Source organism: Gracilinanus agilis, chromosome 3 (assembly GCF_016433145.1).
Source record: "Gracilinanus agilis isolate LMUSP501 chromosome 3, AgileGrace, whole genome shotgun sequence".
NCBI classification, from domain to species: Eukaryota; Metazoa; Chordata; class Mammalia; order Didelphimorphia; family Didelphidae; genus Gracilinanus; species Gracilinanus agilis.
In genome coordinates, this window is record NC_058132.1 from 15,694,233 (window position 1) to 15,716,284 (window position 22,052).

The following is a 22,052-nucleotide window of genomic DNA, read 5'->3' on the forward strand; positions in this document are numbered from 1 at the left end:
AAACAGGGAGAGAGAATAAAATCCAGCTAGACAAAATAGCTGCAAGCATCCCCGTGGCAAGCCAGCCAAATGTAACACTAAGGGTTATGAAATGCAGTTGTTTGACTCTTTTTTTTTTCTTTTTGGTTCAAGATTTGCTCTTGGGGCAGCTAGATGGCTCCGTGGCTTGAGAGCCAGGCCTAGAGACAGGAGATCCTAGGTTCAAATCTGGCCTCAGACACTTCCTAGCTGTGTGACCCTGGGCAAGTCACTTAACCCCCATTGCCTAGCCCTGTAACAAATTAAAAAAATTAATATACAAGGATATATATAAAAGATATTAGGGTTTAAAAAATAAAAAAAATATTTGCTCTTACAATAAGACACATTTCTCCACAGCATTTTTTAGTAAAAAGGCTTTTTAAAAGTAGGATTATTATTACTATGCAAAGATCCAGCAATTTAGCTTGCAATAGAAAACATACATGAATATACAGATGAGAACAACACTAGCAATAATAAGAGAGAGCGAGAAAAAAGATGACATCACCAAATCAGGAAAGCACCAACACCTTGAGAATTCCAGCTGGGGAGTCCCAGAGTACAGCTTTCAGGTCCCATTCAGGAAAGTCCCAGGCAGAGCATCCTCTCCATGGGTGAGACTCCAAAGTCTACTTTCCAGAAGGAGATTCTTATTGGGCCTTAAACCAAAAAAGGCTTTTTTTTTTTTTTTTTTTTTTTTTTTTTTTGCCAACTGTACTTTGCAGAACTACTTCCAGGGTCTAAGCTGACCTGGCCAAGGTCCTGAGTTCCAAGAAACAGCTAAGCAAAACATTTTCTCAAAATTTAATCGAGAGTCATGAAGACGAGACATTCCACAAGATAAGGGTTAATCTCACAGAAGGATGTTTACATCCTGACAGTCACAGAGACCTGGAGAATCTGCTGAGAGCTCTGGCCAAAAGCCCAAAGCAGTCTGAGTCTCTGCTGGAAAGTATAAGACCAATAATATGAAATAGGGGAGATTTATTAAAATTTATTTTAACCCTTTATTCACCCTTTAAATCTATCATGTTGTTAGAATTGGCCATATACACCTTTGGGGTAAATCTATTAGATATCATTTTCATTTTACAGAGAACATAACAGTTTCATATACATAATTTCAGAATTGAAGCAAAAATTAATAGAGGGTTTGCTAAAGCAGAGAAATATTTTTAACTGTAGGGGATATATATGCACACATATATATGCACACATATATACATATATGGAAGGTAAATGTAAAGATTGATGTAGGCATGAAAAAACTATCATCCACATGGTCAGGGGAAAAATAAAACCCATCACCCTGTCACTGGAGAAAGGCAATGTTATAATACAGAGTAATTTTATTATAACAGAGAAAGAGTCAAATCACAGAGACTGGAGGAATAATTCAGCAGTCAGGGCTCCATCTGCCCACCAATCATTCCACACACTTTTCCTTGGTCACAAGCAACATAATATAGCAAAATACAAATGCAATACAAAAGGAATAACATGAAAATTACACATAATAACAGCATGATAAACCTTATAATGTATTATTGTCCCAGGACACGAAAGACTACTACATCTTACTGTTCCTTGTTGTAGGGCTATCCAATAGTCGGTAGGGAGATAAAGTTTAAACATTTCCCTCCAAGTATAATCATCTCCAGAACTTGGCAATCTCTGAACATTTTCCTTTTGGATTAGAGAATAAATGTTTTATAGGGAACATTCTGTCCAATTAAACAAGGCAGATATATCTACACTGATAGGCAAGGAGGCGAAGGTGGAGGAATTAAACAAGGTCAAAAATTCCTTTTCATAATTTAAAGTGTTTTGGTGGGGGAGGACCCTCATGGGCAACCACCGAGCATTAACTGTGCCTGCTGAGACACACGTCGTCCAGCACTGCGCAGGCTGCTAGACAAGACCGCATGGTGTACAGAATTCACCATGCCCAAGGCCAGTCCTGCGCCACAAGCAGGGTGTCACGCTGCCCTCTTCGTCTTCTTTTACAGTGTTTCAGGCCAGGAACTAGACTACCGTAGAGGATTGACATGAAAGATGCTTGATGACACAGTGTCTTGGTAACGAGAGGAGGCAAAGGCAATGATGAACTGCAGCACGTAATGTTAGGCAAAGATCCAATTGCTCCTGAAATGGGAAAACATCCCACAAGACATCTCTGAGGAAATGTTGCTGTCCAAGAGGTGGCGTGGGCTCTCCGTGTCAGGTCAGCAGGTCTGCAGGAAGGTGGGCCTGGGCGGGTACAATTATCTTGTCGTCTCGCACATGGGGCATGTCCCAGAAGGGCAGGGAAGATGCTGGAGTAAGACGTGTTACCTGGCAGTTCCCACCGCATCTTCACCTGGACGTGTAATAGCTACCGTACGCTCGGTCCCTCGGCTGCTCTCTCTGCGGCCTCTGCTCTGTCTTTAGCAGGTTTCTTGACCCAAACTTTAGCCCCCACCTTTACATCAGTAGGTCCCAACCCTCCGACTCGAGTTGGTCCATCTGGAGGCTTGGATCCTTTTTTCTAGTGCTCCCAAAAAGGGATGTACATGGCTGCAGATATCTGAGCCACAAACTTCCTCCAGCCAACTCTCCTGTAGCTATTCTGGGTATTGCTTTTTGGGCATCATGCTGGCTTACAATGCATTTACCCTTCTCTTGTTTAAGGGGAGTGATCTTCCTCTATCTCGGGCCCAGCTGCGTGTAGCCTACATTCCTAGATGATCCGCACTTCTGTGTACCCATCGTGCTAGGACTGACTCTTCTTCTGAATCAGTGCCAGCATACATATTATCCCAGGCACTGGCTATTTTTGCTAGTTGGTCCACATAAGGATTGTATTTACATTCTTCAGTGTCAATCTTCACATGAGCATCTACATGAAAAATTGATTTGGTAGTATTTAAAGACATTTGCCAGATTTCCTCCCACAAAAATTTACCAAATTTCTGATTTTTCCATTTCACTATGCTGGCTTCTTGAGCATGTCCAGTTTTGTGAGAAGCTAGAGTTCCCATGATCTGTGACATACTGGGGCTGCCTGGCCTCAAAATACCTTCAGGGTTTAAAGTCAATTGTTCAGTTTCCACTAAGGCCCAACATGCTGCTAAACATTGTTATTCAGGAGGAGTATAATGAGAACCACCAGGAGGCATAATTATCCTGAACTGACACTTGGATTTCCACTGGCCCATCTTGCATGGGTCATACATCTAAAGCAGTTTGTATTGCAGCTGTAGCTTCTTCAATGGCTTTATTTTCATCAGGTCCCCAAGAAAACTCACATTTTTTTTCCTAGTCACTTTATATAAAGGTTGCAATACCTGGCCTAGATGTGGGATATACAACCTCCAAAAACCAAATAAGCCTCTAAACCTCTGAGCATCCTTCTTATTAGTGAGAACTGAACAGTCCAAAATTTTCTGGTGAGCTTTAGGAAGGATTTCCCTATGCCCATGATTCCAATGAAAATGTAGAAATTTTACATTTTGAGAGGGACCTTGAATTTTCAGTGGATTTATCTCCCATCCCTTTCCTTTCATATGTGGTATAATTGACTGCAAGGCATCATCAACTTTCTCCTTCGTTTTTCCCTGAATCATTATGTCATCAATATAATGAATAATCTGAATGTTGGGAAAGTATTTCATTCTAACACTCTGTCACTGTCCGATAGTGGGACTCTGTAAATATTCTCGAAGAAGTAGAGTAAATGCATATTGCCTTCCTTGTCAAGTAAATGCAAATTGATAACACTGATTAGGATCTCTTGGAATGGTGACAAAAGCATTTGCAAGATCTATGACAGCACAGCAATGTCCAATATAAATTTCAATTTTTTCTATCAAAGTAATAATGTCAGGGCAAACACTGGGGAGGTAACTTTATTTAATGGCCCATCATCAACAGTCATCCGCCAAGTCCCTTCTGATTTCCAGACTGCCCAAATGGGGCTGTTTCATTTCTGTAGTAGCGGGAACTGATATCCCTGCTTCGATATACTTATTTTTACCTACTAAAATAGCTTTTACCTCCAGCTTTCCGACTGCAAGTTGATATTTTCCATCAAATAAATGAAGTCATTCCTTTTAATATATGGATGCCTAGAATAGATTCAGAATGGGGACTATTACCACCTGATACTGTTTCCTGGACAACTGGCCAATTTTCATTGTAAATTCCACTTGTTTAGCTTGGGTTTCACTTCCCCTCAGACTGGTGACAGTCACAGGGGTTCTGGTTTTTAATTTATGTGGATTCCCATATATTAAGGAGGCATCTGCCCTGGTATCAATTAAAGCCTTCTCTGCAGTAGTGGAACCATTTTTCCAATAAATAATCAAATTAATATGTGGTTGATAATCCTGACTTTTCCCTTCACAAACTTCTCCAGGGCATGACCCTCCCCCTAATTCCCCTACAGAGGGTCTGGCCTGGGATAGAGGTGTGGAGAGGGGGGAAGAGGGGGAGAAGGCAGAATCTTGGTTTCCTCCCAAATTCTTACCTTTATATATTTTATACAACTCATTAGTTGGCAATCCATGCATTTTACATTTGTCAATTCCTGACTTTAGCAGAACAGAAAACGTCTTTCAAGACATTCTGTGCTTCTTATTCACCTTCCCTTTTCCCTTCTTAGATTTAAATGGTGCTACTCACACAGCAGCCGTTTTAGCAACAGTTTGATCACTTCATACTTGATCCCCCAAAACAAAATTCTGACATTACAACATGGATAATTTACCTTGTAGTTCAGTTAACTCCTTTTCTTCTATAGCTTTATCTCTCTGTTCACACATTTTTCTATATGTTGTCAGCACAGCCCGTCCCCTCTAGCATATACTTGGCATCTCTTTTCCCTTGCTTATAGGAATATTCTTAAGACATTCCAAAACTTCTCCTTTTTACTTCAGCTTTTTTAAAGAAATGGCAACTTGTACGGCAAATCCTGTTCATGATGCCAATTGCAACACTAAGGGCTATGAAATGAAGTTGCCCGACTCCTTTTTTTGGTTCAAGATTTGTTCCTACAATAAGACACATTTCTCCACAGCCTCTTAAAGTAAAAAAGTAAAAAAAAAAAAAAAGTAGGTTTATTATTATTAAGCAAAGATCCAGCAATTTAGCTTGCAACAGACATGAGTATATATATACATGTATGTGTGTGTGTATATATATATATACATATATATACACACACATATATATACATATATATATAAACAACACCAGCAATAATAAGAGAGAGAGCAAAGAGAGATGACATCACCAAATCGGGGAAGCATTAACACCTGAATATTGCAGCTGGGGAGTCCCAGAGTACAGCTTTCAGTGTTTCCGTTCAGGAAAGTCCCAGGCAGAGCATCCTCTCCATGGGTGAGACTCCGAAGTCTACTTTCCAGAAGGGGATTCTTATTGGGCCTCAAACAAAGAAGGCTTTTTTTTTTTTTTTTTTTTTTGCCAACTGTACTTTGCAGAACTACTTCCAGGGTCTAAGCTGACCTGGCCAAGGTCCTGAGTTCCAAGAAACAGCTAAGCAAAACACTTTCTCAAAATTTAATCGAGAGTCATGAAGACGAGACATTCCACAAGATAAGGATTAATCTCACAGAAGGATGTTTACATCCTGACAGTCACGGAGACCTGGAGAATCTGCTGAGAGCTCTGGCCAAAGGCCCAAAGCAGTCTGAGCCTCTGCTGGAAAGTATAAGGCCTATAATATAAAACAAGGGAGATTCATGAAAACTTCTTGTAACCCTTCACCGCCACCTCTCCCCTCCTCCCAACTGCACACTGTAAGACCCAAAGGCTGCCGGGCCTAGCCCAAATACCAGAGCAGACTACACTGTAGGCTTGGAACAGTTCTCTTTCTACACCAAGAGCAAAGCAGAACTCCAAAACATAAACAAGGGAAGAAAAGAAAAAAGAAAAGAAACTGGTAAGATGAGCCAAAGACAAAGGAAAAACCCAACCTTAGAGAATAATTTTAGTGCCAGGGAGACATGAATACAAACTTGGAAAAGGCTCCCTTTAAGGGTCTAATCTTTTTAATTTCACCTACTTGAAGTATTCTCTAGTGTAGAAACTTCTTTCCTACCAGGAGGCACCCCAGTGGCTTACTTACAGGAATCAGGCACTCTTGAGTTCATATTCAGTCTCAGACACTTACTAGCTGTGTGACGTTGGGAAAACCACAGTAGTTTTCTGCCAGAGTTGTAAGAATTAAATGAGAAAATATGAGTAAAGTTCTGCACACAGTAGGCATCATATAATTGTTACAAAATTGTGAATTTGATTCTTTTGTCCCCAACTATTATTTCTTTCATAAACCATCATTTTCCTCTCTTCTTGTATTCATATATGTCCTTGTTGAACTTCTTGTATTTCCATACCAAAACACACTCTTTTTCTTGATCAGATAACTGAGTTTCATGATCTGTTACTTTTTCTCAAAACATCTTCTCATTTGGATATGAGAGTTTGAACCACTTGACAACAGCAATTGTTTTTTGCCTTTGCATCCCTATGGTTTAGCACTGTGCCAATGCCATAGTAGGCATGAGATCAACGTTTAATGACTGATTTGACCCAAATCTGACATTATGCCCTCACCTCTCTACTTCTGTTTCTGGTCTCTAGTCACTCTCCTAGTTATCAATTGTATGTGCTTGTCTTGGTCTTTTTTTTTTTTTGGGGGGGGGGGTCTTTTTGTGTAAATTATTACCTCTAAGTACTAAGTACTGAGGAGACATGACCAGATCCAATACTGAAAATAATAATGGTTTCTAGGCTCTTGAAGGATCTTGTGGATACTTGAGAGTCTCTCCCTCCCAAATCCCTAATGTCAGGGTGGCAGTTACCCACATCTGGCCAATGATTCTCCAAGAATGGATCAAAAACTAGAACACAGCAAAAGGGCAAAATAAAGGCAGGGAATCACTAGAGTTCTATTACTTAAGTACAGAAATAACCCTAATCCAGATAAATAAATTGAATAAGCCATCAATGAGCTCAAGAAAAAATTCACCAAACCAGATGAATTCACAAATAAAATCTATAAAATGATTAAATAACAATGAATTCCAATACTACATGAACTATTTGGAAAAACAGGCAAAGAAGGAATCCTATCGAATTTCTCAAATATGGCATCATATCTAAACTAGGAAGAATGAAAATAGAGAAAGAAAACCATAGGCCAATTTCCCCAATCAATATTGATGCAAAATTTTTAAAGAAAATACAAGGAGGTTACAGCAATAATAAAAAAAAAATCATAAACTACAATGAAGTGGGGTTAGTGCCAGGAATTCAGGTTTGGTTCAATATTAGAAAAACTATCAGCATAATTGACCATATCAATAATAAAACCAACAGAAATCATATGATTATCTCAAAAGATATAGAAAAAGCTTTCAACAAAATACAACACTATGCTATTAACACTAGGAATTCACAGGGATAAATGTTCTTTCCTTAAAGTGATAGGTAGCATCTATCTAAAACATTCAGCAAGCATGCTCCATAAAGGAAATAAACTGGAAGTATTCCCAAAAAGATCAGGAGTGAATGAAGGATGCCCATAATACTATTAATACAATATTGTACTAAATACTAGTTATAGCAATAAGAGAGGAGGGAAAAAAGAAATTGAAGGGATTAGAATAAGCAGTGAGGAAATGAAACTATCCTTTTTTGCAAATGATATGATGACATACTTGGAAAATCCTATAGAATCAACCAAAAAAACTTAGAGGAAATAATTAACAACTTTAGCAAAGCTACAGGATATAAAATAAGCTCACATAAATCATCCGCATTCCTCTCTATTGCCAACAAAGTCTAGCAACAAGAGGTAGAAAGAGAAATTCCATTAAAAATAAACTGTAGATGATACAAAATACTTGGGAGTCTACCTGCCAAGACAAACCCAGGAAATTTATGAACATAGTTACAAAACACTTTTCACATAAAAGTCTGATCTAAATAATTGGAAAAATATTGATTGATCATGGGTAGGCTGAGCCAATATAAAAAAAATGACAATTTGACCTAAATTAACTTATTCAGTGCAATACCAATAAAAGTACTAAAAATTATCCTTTAGAACCTGAAAAATTAAAAACAAAATTCATTTGGAAGTATAAAATGTCAAGACTATCAAGGGAATTGATGAAAAAAATTGTAGGAAAGTAACTGGCTTGGCAGTACCATATCTTGAACTATATTACAAAATAGTCATCATCAAAAGAAATCTGGAACTGAGTGAAATTTATAAGAATGCAACTTATTCCCCAATTGACAAATGGTGAAAAGATATGAATAGGGGCAGCTAGATGGTTCAGTGGATAGAGAGTCAAGCCTGAAGATAGGAGATCCAAGATTCAAATATGGCCTCAGACACTTCCTAGCTATGTGACCCTGGTCAAATCACTTAAACTCAAGTGTCTAGCCTTTATCACTCATCTACCTTGAAACTGATACTTAGTATAGATCTAAGACAGAAGGAAAGAGGTTTTTTTAAAGAAAGGATATGAACAGCATTTTTCAAATGAATAAATCAAAGTTCTCTATAATTTTATGAAAGATGTTCAAAATCATTATTAATTAGAGAATGTAAATTAAAACTCTGAAGTACTGTGTCATACATATCAGATTGGCTAATGACAGAAAAGAAAAATAACATATTGGAGGAGATTTGAGAAAACTGGGATATTAATAAACTGTTAGTAGAGTTGAAACTGTGAGATACTATGTCAAGCAAAATTGTACCCATGACGCATTGTTGGTGGAATTGAGAACTGATCTAACCATTCAAGAAAGCAATTTGGAAGTATGCCCAAAAGGCTATAAAATGCCCATGCCTTCTAACCCAATAATTCCACTACTAAGTCTCTAACCCAAAGAGATAATAAAAATAAAGGAAAAGGACCTATATATACAAAAATAGTAGCTCCTTTAGTGGCAGCAAAGTATTAAAAACTGAGGGGAAGCTTATCTATTGGAAAATAAGAGAACAAGTCATTGTTCTGATTGTAATAGAGTATTACTGAGCTATAACACATGATGAGCAGGGTGATCTCAGAAAAGTCTCGACTTACATGAACTGATGCAAAGTAAAGTGAGCAGAACCAGAACACTGTACACAGCATAATAGCAATACAGCTATTCTCAACAATATGATGATCTAAGACAATTTGGAAAGACTCAAGATGAAAAAAAGTCATATACCTGCAGAAAAAAGAACGAATGGAGTCTCAATGCAGATTGATACGTACTTTTTTTTTAACTTTATTTTTGGGACTTTTGGGGGGTATGTTTTGTGACTAATATGGAAATGTTTTGCATGACTGCACATGTATAGCCTATATCAAATTGCTTGCCTTCTCAAAGAGCAAAGATGGGAGAAAGAGAGGTAGGGAATTTGAAACTTGAAATTTTAATAGATAAATGTTTAAAATTTTTTGAGTTGTAAGAATTCAATCCATTTTTAAGACTTTATGCAGAATATGAATTTTATAATGTCTAATGAGGTCCATGCTGCAGGAAGAGGTCTTTCATCATTAACCAGATCCTTGAGTTTTATCTTCAGGAAGATTTTTCCAATTTACACAAAAGCTGAACTCCAGACCTTTTCACAATTATGGATTTTATAAGGCTTCATTCATTCCAGTGTGTCATTTGAAATTATTGTAAGCCCTGGAAGACTACAGTCTCCCAGGACTCTCTCTGCTACAACTTCCCCTGACACCTCCCACTTCCTTTGGGGGGAGGAATCAGGGAAAGTATAAAAGGGAAAGTTTGGCGCCTTTTCTCTCTCTCTTGACCTTGGAGGCTGGCTGGGTTCTCTCCACCTGCTAGCTCTCTCCACCCTGAGCTCTGCTCTCTCTAGCCAGGCGGGCTAGCTCTCTCCACCCTGGAAGCAGCACTCTCTACCCTGAGACCCGGATCTCTCTCTTGGCGCCTTTTTCCCTTTCTTCCTACCTCTTAGTTTTCCCTAGACCTTCCCCTTTCTGAATAAAATAAAACCTAGCTATTCAAACCCTAAAGTTGCTCTCTGATCATTCATTTGAGGGATCTGGTCAATTTCCCCCTTCTGGGCTGGGACCACTACCTTCCTTTCCCTTCCTCTACCTTCCTCTCTCCTTTCTCCCATCCATCCTACCTTCCTACCTCCATCCCTTCACTTTCACCCCACACACCAGCAAAAGGCAAGTACTCATTGGGCATATACAGAAGACTCTCCATTATGAATCCCCTGGTCTAAGGTAAGAGATGTTCTCTGATTGAAGACTTTCCCAAATTGATTTGCTACAAAGATGAATTTTTTGATGTCTACCAAGCTCTTATATTTCATTTGACTGTCTTTCCACATACATTGCAGGGATATTATTTCTATTTGATATGAGTTCTCTGATAGGAAATAAGGGGAAACTTTAGCCATTATGATTCTCTCCATTGATTATATTAATGAGGTTGTTCCCCTAATGTGGATTCTCTGATGTTCAATAAGGGATAAGTGTATATTAAAAGCTGTCGCACATTCCAAACACTCATAAAGTTCTTATCAAGTGTGGGTTCTCTCATGTGTAAGGAGAGCATCACTACGGCTAAAAGCCTTTCCACATTGTTTACATTCATAAGGTTTCTCTGTTTATGAAGAGTGGAGAGGCGTGCGAAGGCCTTTCCACACTGATTACATTCGTAAGGTTTCTCTCCAGTGTGGACTCTCTCATGTGTAACAAGTCCTGAGCTGCAAAGGAAAGCTTTCTCACAATGATTACATTTAAAAGCCTTCACTCCACTGTAGACAAGCACCTGCATGCTTTTCCACACTGATTACACTTGTAAAGTTTTTCTCCAGTGTGGATTCTCTCATGAAAAACAAAACTGGTCCTGTGTGTGAACCTTTTTCTACACGGATTACATTCACAAGGTTATGATCCCATTTCCCCAGTGTGGATTCTCTGATGTGCATCAAGGAATGAGTACTCCTGCAAGACTTTGCCACATTCATGACACTTATGAAGTTTCTCTCCAGTGTGCATGCTCTCATGGACAGTGAGATGGGCCCTCAGTGTAAAGGACTTTCCACATTCATTACATACATAAATTTTCTCTCCAGTGTGGATTCTCTCATGGAGAGCACCTTTCTGGGTGAAAGACTTTCCACACTGATTACACACATAAGGCTTTTCTCCAGTGTGGATTCTCTGATGTCTGACAAGTTTGGAGTTGTTTCTGAAAGTCTTCCTACATAATTACATTCATAAAGTTTCTCTCCCCTGTGGATTCTCTGATGTTTGATAAGGGAAGAGAGTAGACTAAAAACTTTAGCACATTCACAACATTCATGAGGTTTCTGTTCAGCACGTATTCCCTTATGTTTAACAACACTGGACCTCATTCTGAAAGCTTTTCCACGTTGAATGCACTAAGGTTTCTCTACAGTGTGTATTCTCTCACATTTAGCAAGACCAGCCCTGAATTCACTATACTGAGAATAGTCATTCCATGAGGTCATTTTCGGATTTGCACCCATCTCTTTCACATCAAGCCTGTTCTCTGCATCTGATGGAAATAAACACACAGACAAGCATAAATATATCCTCTTCCTCCTGCTGGCAGAAAGTAAACTGAAGGATATTCAGTTTCCCCAGTCAAAAAGAAGAGTCTTCGACCTAAAGTGGGCAAAATCAATCATTTTCAAATACTTTACATGAATAAGGTAATTAACAAAAAGTTACGCACCCAATCACAGTGAATCCTCACCACAAGCTTGAGACACAAGCTGGGTATGCATTATCATTGTATTTATATATAACTCAGGCCATGAACTCCGGATGGCTGAGTGACCTGACCCAAATCCCAGTGACTGAGTCTAGAACTCAAACCCAATAACTGACTGTTCTCCATACACTACACTAGACAAAGTGCCTCCAATTCAACTTCAAACCTTTCTTCAAATGCATTTTCATTACAATTTCATTCTGTTGGGTTCAGGTTATTTTCTGATAGTTCTGTGTTGACTAGTTTTGAGGCACTATCCTATGGGCATTCTTAGAAAATCTCATGAAAACCTGAGAAAGAGATTTACTATTTTCAGTTGTCCTGTAATAACATATATCTGAACATTTTCATATGTTCTATTCTGATCTATAGATAATTTGCTACTTATCCATATATTACAGTCACATTATTTCACTATCATATCTTTAAATGTAATATAATTTGAGCCCCCATCATGTTCGCCCACACTTATTTTTTAATTCACCTGAGGTATATTAGATTCTGTTCTGGTCCATCACTTTTTTTTTTACTTTTAGGATAGCTAGTATTGCTGCATTTGAAAATCTTTACCTTTGAAAGTCTCTTTAAAAAAAAAACAACTAAAGTTCTTGTAATAAACAGAATTTTTAAAAACTTTACATTTCCCATGTCCAAAAATATTATTCTCATACAGGTCCTTGAGACCACTGTTCTTCCACTAGGAAGTAGACAACATGGGTCACACTATTAATCCTTCATCAATACTTCCCATTTGGGTTACCAGAATCCTTTGGGAGTTGGTAATGATAGCCCAAGGGGTTTGAACTAAACATTTTAATAGCACTCTAAGCAGTAAATAATTATCTAATTGTGTTATAAAACTATTTTTCTCCTGGGAAAAGAAGTGTGTGCCTATTTGAAATATAATTTGAAGTATAATATATATAAATAATATTATTCAGTGATTCCCAAACATCATGATCAGACCTACAATGCAGTGAATATAAAAACTCTAAGTACAATCAAGAAACTCTTTCTGCCTTTTCCTTCTGTTGAAGGATATTCAATTTCCCCAGTCAAAAAGAAGTCTTTAAGCTGAAATAGGCAGAATCAATCCTTTTTTAAATACCTCAGATTAGCAAGATAATTTAATTAAGAAACAGTTCCACACGCAGTCATATTGGATCCTCGCCAAAGTACATCTTCCTTCAGTTTTTCAGCCTGTCATCAAATTGTTTCCAAACCCTCACAAAGGCTGGGCATTTACGTGTAAATCAATTCCCAAGAGATGATCACAGGCACACACAGACTTTCATTCACTTTCTGTCCCTGCATCAGAGTAGTTCCCTCCTTCATCAGCTACTCTGTAATTATATCTCATCACTGATGTAATCATCTGCTCAAAATACTAGAAACGTTTTTGCTCCCTGTAGGACAAATGGCTCCACTATCACTAGGCATAAGCTTAATAAGTCATCTTGGAAAATATCATGAATCAATATAAACATTTACATAGATAGTACATATTATATTGCCTCTTATTACAGTGTTAAAGACTGAGTTTTTTTTAAATTTCATGTTATCTCCCACTTACATTATTCTTCTATTATGATGTTAATTTTCAAAGGAATTTCAGGTCAATTCTTTAGTAGTTTCTGTGATAATGTAGCCAGTGTTCCATGGTAGAAAAAAGAAAGTTAAAAGGCTCTTCCCTGTAAAAGGTTGCTTTATATATAAACATAGTTTTTAAAAAAATGACAAAGCAACATATGCAATTGACCTTCAAGTGAATTTTTCAATTAATATACATTTTGTCATTAGCCAATTACAAAAATACACCAGGTCATTACAAATCTTCTGTATAGTAACTAGTAATTCATTTCACTTACAAGTTAGAGGACCATTAACAAAAAAAACAAAACTTTCTATCCTTCACCAAGAGAACTTGTGAAATTCTCCTCCCATTTTCAAAATACAATTGGTGACAGAATAGTCAGAGAAAAGGGACAGAGACACTTACTAGCTAGGTGACCCTGTCCAAGGCAGGTACTTAACCTTTTTTTCCGTTTCCTCAACTGCAAAATGGGAATTGTAATAGCACTTCTATCTCAGAACTATTGAGAAAATTAATTGAATTAATTACCTTTAAAACCTTAGCACAATGTGTGGTATAGATCCAAAATTACTCCACTTGAGAATCACCCCCATTTTGTTCACATATACATTCCCATTAGTGCTTGCAATCCAAGTAACCCACAATAGGATGCCATGGTGTCTTACTGTGCCACTTCTAGGAAACAGCTGAGTCCCCCACTCCTGAAAATGGGCAAAAGAGTTATTGTACCAGATCACCCTTGAGCCTCAGCAACAGGGACCTTGACCAGTGAACTTCTGCCCATCCTCCTCCACTGCTCCTCACTCTCAAAAACCTAGCTAAGTGTTGTGTACTGTTCATTTAGGAGGTCTTTGACTATTCAGGTCAAACTCTCTGCTGGCAAACTCAAGAAACTCTAGTTGGTCCAAATTCTCTTTCTCAGCCAATCTGTTATTTCTACACCCAACATCCATAATGTAATAGTGGAAGAGGATAGGATTTCAGCTGGAGAGAGCCATGATTCAACCTTTGGGAACTGAAATACAGAAGTACTACAGGCTCTGCCCACTTAGAATTGATTCCATTTCTTTCGGGAACCTGGTAAATACATCTGTGCTCTGGTGGCTAAGAATTATTGCTAAAGTCCTGACTCATAAATTAACACTGTCCTTGGACTAAATACCTGGGGCCTATGGTATGAGTTTTGTCTCTCTATCAGCTTTCCCTAAATTGATCCTGTGTCTTCTCTAGCAGGTTCCTCTTTCTGGCCTCCCTTTGTTTCTGGCCATCCTTTTGGATGTTTGCAACTTATCAGGAGGAATTCCCTGAGTTCCTAAAAATCTCAATGGCACAGCAAGACTTATGTTTTACATAAGCTGATGTCCTGCTGTGCCATTAAGATTTTTAGTAGCCTCCCTGGGTCCATTTTAAGCAGGCCAAAGTGGGGCTCTCTTCTGGCAAACTCAATAAACCCCCAATACAAGTTTGATACTCTGCTGTCTTTTACGCCTGTAACACCCACAGGACCAATAAAATAGATAAGCCCCTATAGACTCCTCATCTTATGTTCTCGGTTCAGTCTATCAAAATGTATTTGTCCACCTCCAGAGAAAGAACTGATAAATCGAAATAAGCAAAACATGGTTTTATATAAGTACGTACATTTTTGTCAGATGATGCCTTCTCTAACAAGAGGATGGGAAGGAGGGAGGCCACTAACTGGCTATTTTAATGTAGCTAACAAACAAAAAAAAATTTTAAGAGAGAGAAATGGGCTTAGCCCCTTTAAAGCTTACTATAGTGATACCCACAGAAAAATCCTTGAAAGAGTATAGCAACCAGGCAAAGAGGTATTTATGGAAATGGCACCTTTAACATTTGGAACAATTCAGTTTTGCAATTTCCTAAGGAGGAGATCTTCTGATTTGTCTAAATGAGTTAACCTACATGGTTGATGACTAAATCCAAATGTTCCCAGCAGTTAGACTCTTATTTCTTGTGGTATAGGGAGGTATTTAAAAAAAGATTAATTCATTAACAGTTGTAGGGACAAAAATGAAAGGGCTGAAAAATGCATTAAAATACTAGGATCTGATCCCCCACAACCTCCTTACCCCCAAGCTACTTGTTCCATATATCTAAGTTTCCCAGAAGCCTCTAAGAAGCCTCCTACCTATTCCTGAGACCTATTAGCCTTCCGAATGCCACTACCTCCACAGCTACCCCCTACTGAATCCCAAACCAGGGGAAAACTGTGAGATTCATTCTTTCTTTCTCTCTGCCTTCAAAGACCTGGTCATGTTGGAAATTGCAGAGACAGAGATAAGAAAAGAAATGAAGTTTTTTTTTCTTGGTTTACAGAAATTCATGGCATAAACTAATTAAGAATTAAAATTAGGAAGTGAAATGTATTATCTTTACTACATATTTTCATGTTATAGTTTAAAGGTTTTTGGAACTACTAAAAATATCTTAGATTTTTGGAAGTTTGCAGATTTGCAGCTAGACTTAAGATTCAGATCAACAGTTCTCTCTCTCTCTCTCTCTCTCTCTCTCTCTCTCTCTCTCTCTCTCTCTCTCTCTCTCTCTCTCTCTCTCTCTCTATTTCTTGTCTTCCTCCTCCCCACTCCTTTCTCAACCTTTCCCCTTCCATTTGTTAGAAAGTGGTTGATGCAGTGTTCCAGTAGGTGACTTTCCCTACTATGGAAAAAACAGATCTGAAGGCAGTTTCAAATATTTCAAGAGAATTTAATTGTTTAGGTAAATTAGTAACTGTCACCTAGGTTGAAATAGACTACATGCAAAGACTCGAAGAAAAATATGAATTCTTCTCAGGCTCTAGAAGAACTCAAAAAAATTCAAATAAGAGAAAAAATAGTAATACTGGGAAATATTTTTTGCCTTTTTTCTGTATTCCCAGACCTTAGTATAGTGCTTGCCATAAAGCTAATTGTTCATCCTTAGTTCAAAGAGGGTCAATGAAATCAGTGAATTTGATTTAAGTGAGGTGGAGTTGCACAGCATCATTCATCTGACTCTCTCTTTCAGAATCATCAAAGTCCACAAGCAATAGCTCAGGATATAGTGGATAACTTTGGTATCTACGATGTCCGGCCATCCTCTAAGCTCTTCACTGCACCTGCTTTAGCCAACATTGAGGCTGCTGGAACAAAGTGTTCTCCCATTCTGCTGGGGGAAGTCTTCATAAGCTTGGAGAAATCCTCCCTAACTCACCTAAGGGTTTCAGGCCTGCTGATTACTCTCAACCTGATTCAGCTCATCAGCCAAGATGGTTTTACTGGAGTGTGGACACCACACATGCCCAGTCAAAGGTGGAAAGCCACCCTCACACAGAGGTACCAGTCCTCCCTGAACATCCCATATACCTATACACATTACAAATAAAAGCAACATGAGAATATAAATAAAAGCCTGAAAGACTTCCGAATTCTGATCAATGCACTGAACAACCATAGCTCCAGAGGACAAAATATGCTTCCCACATACTGAAAGAGATGAAGGACTCAGAGGACAGGATAAGACATATATTTTATTTTGACATGGATAATATTAAAACATTTTCCCTTAATATACAAATTTGTAAATTCCTTCCAGTATCTGTGATTGTCGTTTGCTTCTCAACTTTACCAATTTGAAAATCTTTCTAACTATTAGTGATTTGGATTAATGATTACAGATGTGGAGCAATTTTTCATAAGGTTGCTGATAACTTGGATTTCTTCCTTTAATAACTATCTATAATATAGTTCTATTGGGGAATAGCTAGTTTTTATGACTGTATCCATTCTATATAAACACCTTAGATAGGAGACCTCTATTAAGCAAACTTGCTGCAATCATTCCCCCAATTAATTGCTTCCCTTCATATTTTAGATAATCTTGGTTTCTTCATGACACAAATTCCCCATTTTGTGTGATCTTCTCCACACCTTCTCTGATGCCGCATTCTTTACAAAATGGATCTTTTATGGTTTCTCCAATTTCTTTAAGAATCTTTTGTATCTAAATTTCATATTCATTTGGAGCTAATACTGGTTCTATGCTGTGGGTGTTGGTCTATTCCTACTTTCTGTCAGACTGCTTGTGAATTTTAACAGGATTTGTAATGATTAGTCCCAATAGTTGAGGTCTTTGGATTTCTAGAAATCCACAATTTAAAAGGGATGGGGAGAGACCATTAATCAAACTAGCATTTCCTTGTCAAACACCCATAATTCAAGTATCAGAATTTCCCACATATGTATTACACATGCATCCTATACAAGCTTTCTATTTTTAAATAATATTAGATAGTTTGGGTGATTATTACTTTCTGCTATGAATTCAGATTTAGTCCTACTGGACTTTTTTGGAATACTGGAAGAAGTTTAAGAGAGAGACACATGAAGGTTCTTTGGATGAGACCAGACTTGGAATTAGATGGGACCACAGAGGCCAATGAGTTCAACCTCCTAAACCGAGGCACAGAGAGGTGGTTCTTCTCCCAGAGTTTTACTGCTTAAGAACATGTGAGGCAGATTTTAAATCCAAGTCTTCCCAACTCTAAACCCAGTTTCCTAAACATTAAAATATACTGCTATCATTTATACTGTTCTATATCAATTTGAATAAAAAGTGATTAAACTATCTCATAGCCACCAGCTTTTCCATAAGATTTATGAGCCCTAGGAAAAAAAATAATAACAAGTTGCATTTACATGGTGATTTAATGTTTACAAAGCACATTACAAATATTGTCTTATTTGATCCTCTGATCTATTCTGCATGGTAGATGTTATTATTATCCCAGCTGTACCGATGTTTGATAAACTCGATCAGGAATAGGCCAAGTGACTTGTCCAGGGTCAAACAGCTAGTAAATATCAGAGACTGCACTTGAATTCAGGACTTATAGATTCGAAAATAATGCTCTCTCTTGTGCTACCCAGCAGTTTAAACTCCAACAGATACAAAATATTTATACAAGGATTTTTTTTACAATAACATTACATTACATTACATGAAACAGTCAACTAGAGAAAAGTTGAAGAAATTATGGTATTAATGATCCAAGACAATTCTCAAGGACTTATAATGAAAAATACTATGGACCACTAAAGAAAAAACTGATAACAGTCTAAATAAGGCTCAAAATAGAATTTAAAGGAGGGGAACGTAGGTGGCTCAGTGGCCTGAGAGCTGGGCCTCGAGATGAGACGCCCTATGTTAAAATCTAGCTGCAAACACTTCCTTCCTGTGTGACCTTGGGCAAGTCACTTAACCCCCATTGCCTCAACCTTATCACTCTTTTGCCTTGGAACCAATGCACAGTATTGATTCTAAGATGAGGGTCTTTAAAAAAAACCAAAATACTTATTTTTCTCATTTGTTTGGGGTTTTTTTTGTCTATGTTTTCTTTTAGAACACAACTAATATGGAAATGTTTTACATGACTGGATTTATATAACCTTTATCAAATTGCTTACTCTCTCAATGAGGAGGACAGTAAATAAAGAGAGAATTTAAAATTCAAAAATTTTAAAAGTATCTTAAAAATATTTTATCTAATTGGAAAAAATAAAATATTTAAGAGTGGGAGGTAAAGATTTATAGTATTGGAAAGCCATAGGAAGAATGAGAACACTTAGCATTTCAGAGAAAAATTCCATCTGTTTTTAGGGCTTTATATACCATATACATTTTGTGATGACTAATGAGATCTGTGTTGCCAGAAGGTGCTTTTCGTCATTAATTAGTTTCTTAAGTCTTATCTCCAGGAAGATTTTTCCAAAATACACATGAGTAAGAGTTCCAGGTGAAGCCCTTCCCACAATTACTGCTTTTTAAAGTTTTTTTCCCATTGTAAATATTGTGATGTCTAATGACCTCCATCTTCCAGCAAAAGGAATATTACACATTGAACACATTAAGAAATTTTTCTCTCCACCTATGAATCCTTTGATGTGAAATAAGAGATGGTCTCTGGCTGAAGATTTTCCCACATTGAGTCCATATATTGAGTCCTTATTCCCAGGATGAATTTGCTAATGTCTAACAAGCTCTATATTTCATTTGAATGCTTTTCCACTTTCATTACAGAGCTATCTCACATGAATTTTCTGATGGGAAATGAGGGATGACTTTAGTTGAAATGACTTTCAACACTGATTACATTAATAAAGTTTTTTCCTCTAGTATGGATTCTCTGATGTCCAGTAAGAGAATATTAAGAATATTATTATATTATAGACAATCTAATAAGGATTCTTTCTACTGTGGATTCTCTAATGAGTAACATGGAAGCCTTTCCATACTGATTACATTTATAAGGTTTCTCTCCAATGAGGATTCTCTGATGTACTGCAAGAAAAAGTTCATTCTGAAAGCCTTTTCATATTGATTATATTCATTGTGGTTTTTCTCCACTGTGTATGCTCTGATGTTTATGAAGAGTGGAGCGGTATGTGAAAGCCTTTCCACACTGTTTACATTCATAAGGTTTCTCTCCAGTGTGGATTCTCTGATGTGCGGCAGGACTGGAGCAGCATTTGAAAGATTTTCCACACTGATTACATTCATAAAGTTTCTCTCCAGTGTGGATTTTCTGATGTTCAACAAGACTGGAGCGGCATCTGAAAGTCTTTCCACATTGATTACATTCGAAAGGTTTTTCTCCAGTGTGGATTCTATTATGTACAGCAAGGCTGGAGAAGCATCTAAAAGCCTTTCCACACTGATTACATTTATAAGGTTTTTCTCCAGTGTGGATTCTCTGATGTTCAGCAAGAGTGGAGCTACACCTGAAAGCCTTTCCACATTGTTTACATTTGTAAAGTTTCTCTCCAGTGTGGATTCTCTGATGTTCAACAAGACTGGAGCTACATCTGAAAGCCTTTCCACACTGATTACATTCAAAAGGTTTCTCTCCAGTGTGGATTCTCTGATGTATAGCAAGATAGGAGCTGCAACTGAAAGTCTTTCCACATTCAAGACACTCATAAGGTTTCTCTCCAGTGTGGATTTTCTGATGTCCAGTAAGATGAGCCCTCCGTATAAAAGCCTTTCCACACTGATCGCATTCATAAGGTTTCTCTCCAGTGTGGATTGCCAGATGGAGAGTAAGACTGTACCTGCGTCTATAAGCTTTTCCACATTGATTACACTTGTAAGGTTTCTCCTCAGTGTGGATTCTCTGATGTACATTAAGAAAAGAGGATTCCCGAAAGACTTTACCACATTCAAGACACTCATATGGTTTCTCTCCAGTATGGATTCTTTTATGTACAGCAAGACTAGAGCTGCATGTGAAAGCCTTTCCACACTGGTTACATTCATAAGGTTTCTCTCCAGTGTGGATCCTCTCATGTACAGCAAGATTGCCCCTCTGGGTGAAAGCCTTTCCACATTCATTACATTCATAAGGTTTCTTTCCAGTGTGGATTCTCTGATGTTTATAGAGATTGGATCTGTCTCTGAAAGTTCTTCTACATTCACTACATTCATAATATTTTTCTCCCATGTGAATTCTCTGATGTTTATTAAGAGTGGATCTGTCTCTGAAAATCTTTTTACATTCATAAGATTTTTCTCCACTGTGGATGGTCTGGTGTTTAATAAGGGAAAAGTGTACACTGAAAACTTTACCACATTCATGACACTCATGAAGTTTCTCTTCAGTATATATTCTCTTATGTTTAGCAACACTGGAATTTGTTCTGAAGTCTTTGCCACGTGGATAGTATTCAAAATGTTTCTCTCCATTATGGATTTTCTCATATTTAGCATGACCAGTCCTATATGCACTAGCTTGAGAATAGTTGTTCCATGAGGTTATTTTCAGATTTGCACTGGCCTCCTTCATATCAAACCTGATCTCTGCATCTGATGGAAACAAACACATACATATATACACACACACACACACATATATATACATATAAATAGATCCTCTTCCCTCTGTTGGCAGAAAGTAAACTAATTGACATTCATTATGCCTAGTCAAAAAGATGAGTCTTCAAATTTAAATTGGAAAAATCAACTGTTTTAAAATACTATTACCTCGCATCAGTAAGATGATTTCATTAACAGAGTTCCACACAATCACCTTAGATTCTCACCCCAAAACTGAGTGAGACCCAGGCAGAAATTCTCAATTTACTTTACAACTCAGGCTATGAGCTCTAATGGCTAAATGACCCAACTTAAAGTCTAGCAGCTGAATCTAGGCTTCAAACCCAATAACTGAGTAGGCTCTATCCAGCACACTGGACAGACTGTCTCCATTTAAGCTTAAATCCTTTCTTCAAATGCATTTTGTTGATTCCAATTTTATTCTAGTACATTCAGGAAATCATCCTGTTATTCTGTATTGACCAGTTTTGGTGCAAAATCACATGGTAATTCTTTGTAAATTTCACACTAACCAGAGAAATAGATAGACTACTTTCAGTTGTCCTGTAATACTTTTTAGTTATATCCATTTTTTCTTATAATCTGTTCAGATCTAAAGATATTATGCCTCTTGTACATATGCTAAATATTACTATTATTTCATTATCCATTATATCTTTAAACATAATAAAAATTTAACTTTAAAATTGTTGTTGTTGTTGTTGCTATAGATGAGACCCATGAATGCCAACTCTGTTTTCTGTAGTCATCTGAG

At 37.5% G+C, this 22,052-nt stretch overlaps 1 protein-coding gene across 1 annotated transcript; it reads right to left on the reverse strand.

The window, feature by feature from the left end:
* Positions 1-19,793: 19,793 nt before the first annotated feature.
* LOC123240778 (zinc finger protein 501-like) lies at positions 19,794-21,248 on the reverse strand. The gene has a single exon (XM_044668491.1). The coding sequence runs from the start codon at positions 21,246-21,248 to the stop codon at positions 19,794-19,796; it is 1,455 nt and encodes a 484-aa protein (XP_044524426.1).
* Between the last annotated feature and the right edge of the window lie 804 nt (positions 21,249-22,052).

Excerpts from the sequence above, each read along its gene's own strand:
- LOC123240778 (XM_044668491.1), bottom strand. The coding sequence starts at position 21,248 with ATGAAGGAGGCCAGTGCAAATCTGAAAATAACCTCATGGAACAACTAT.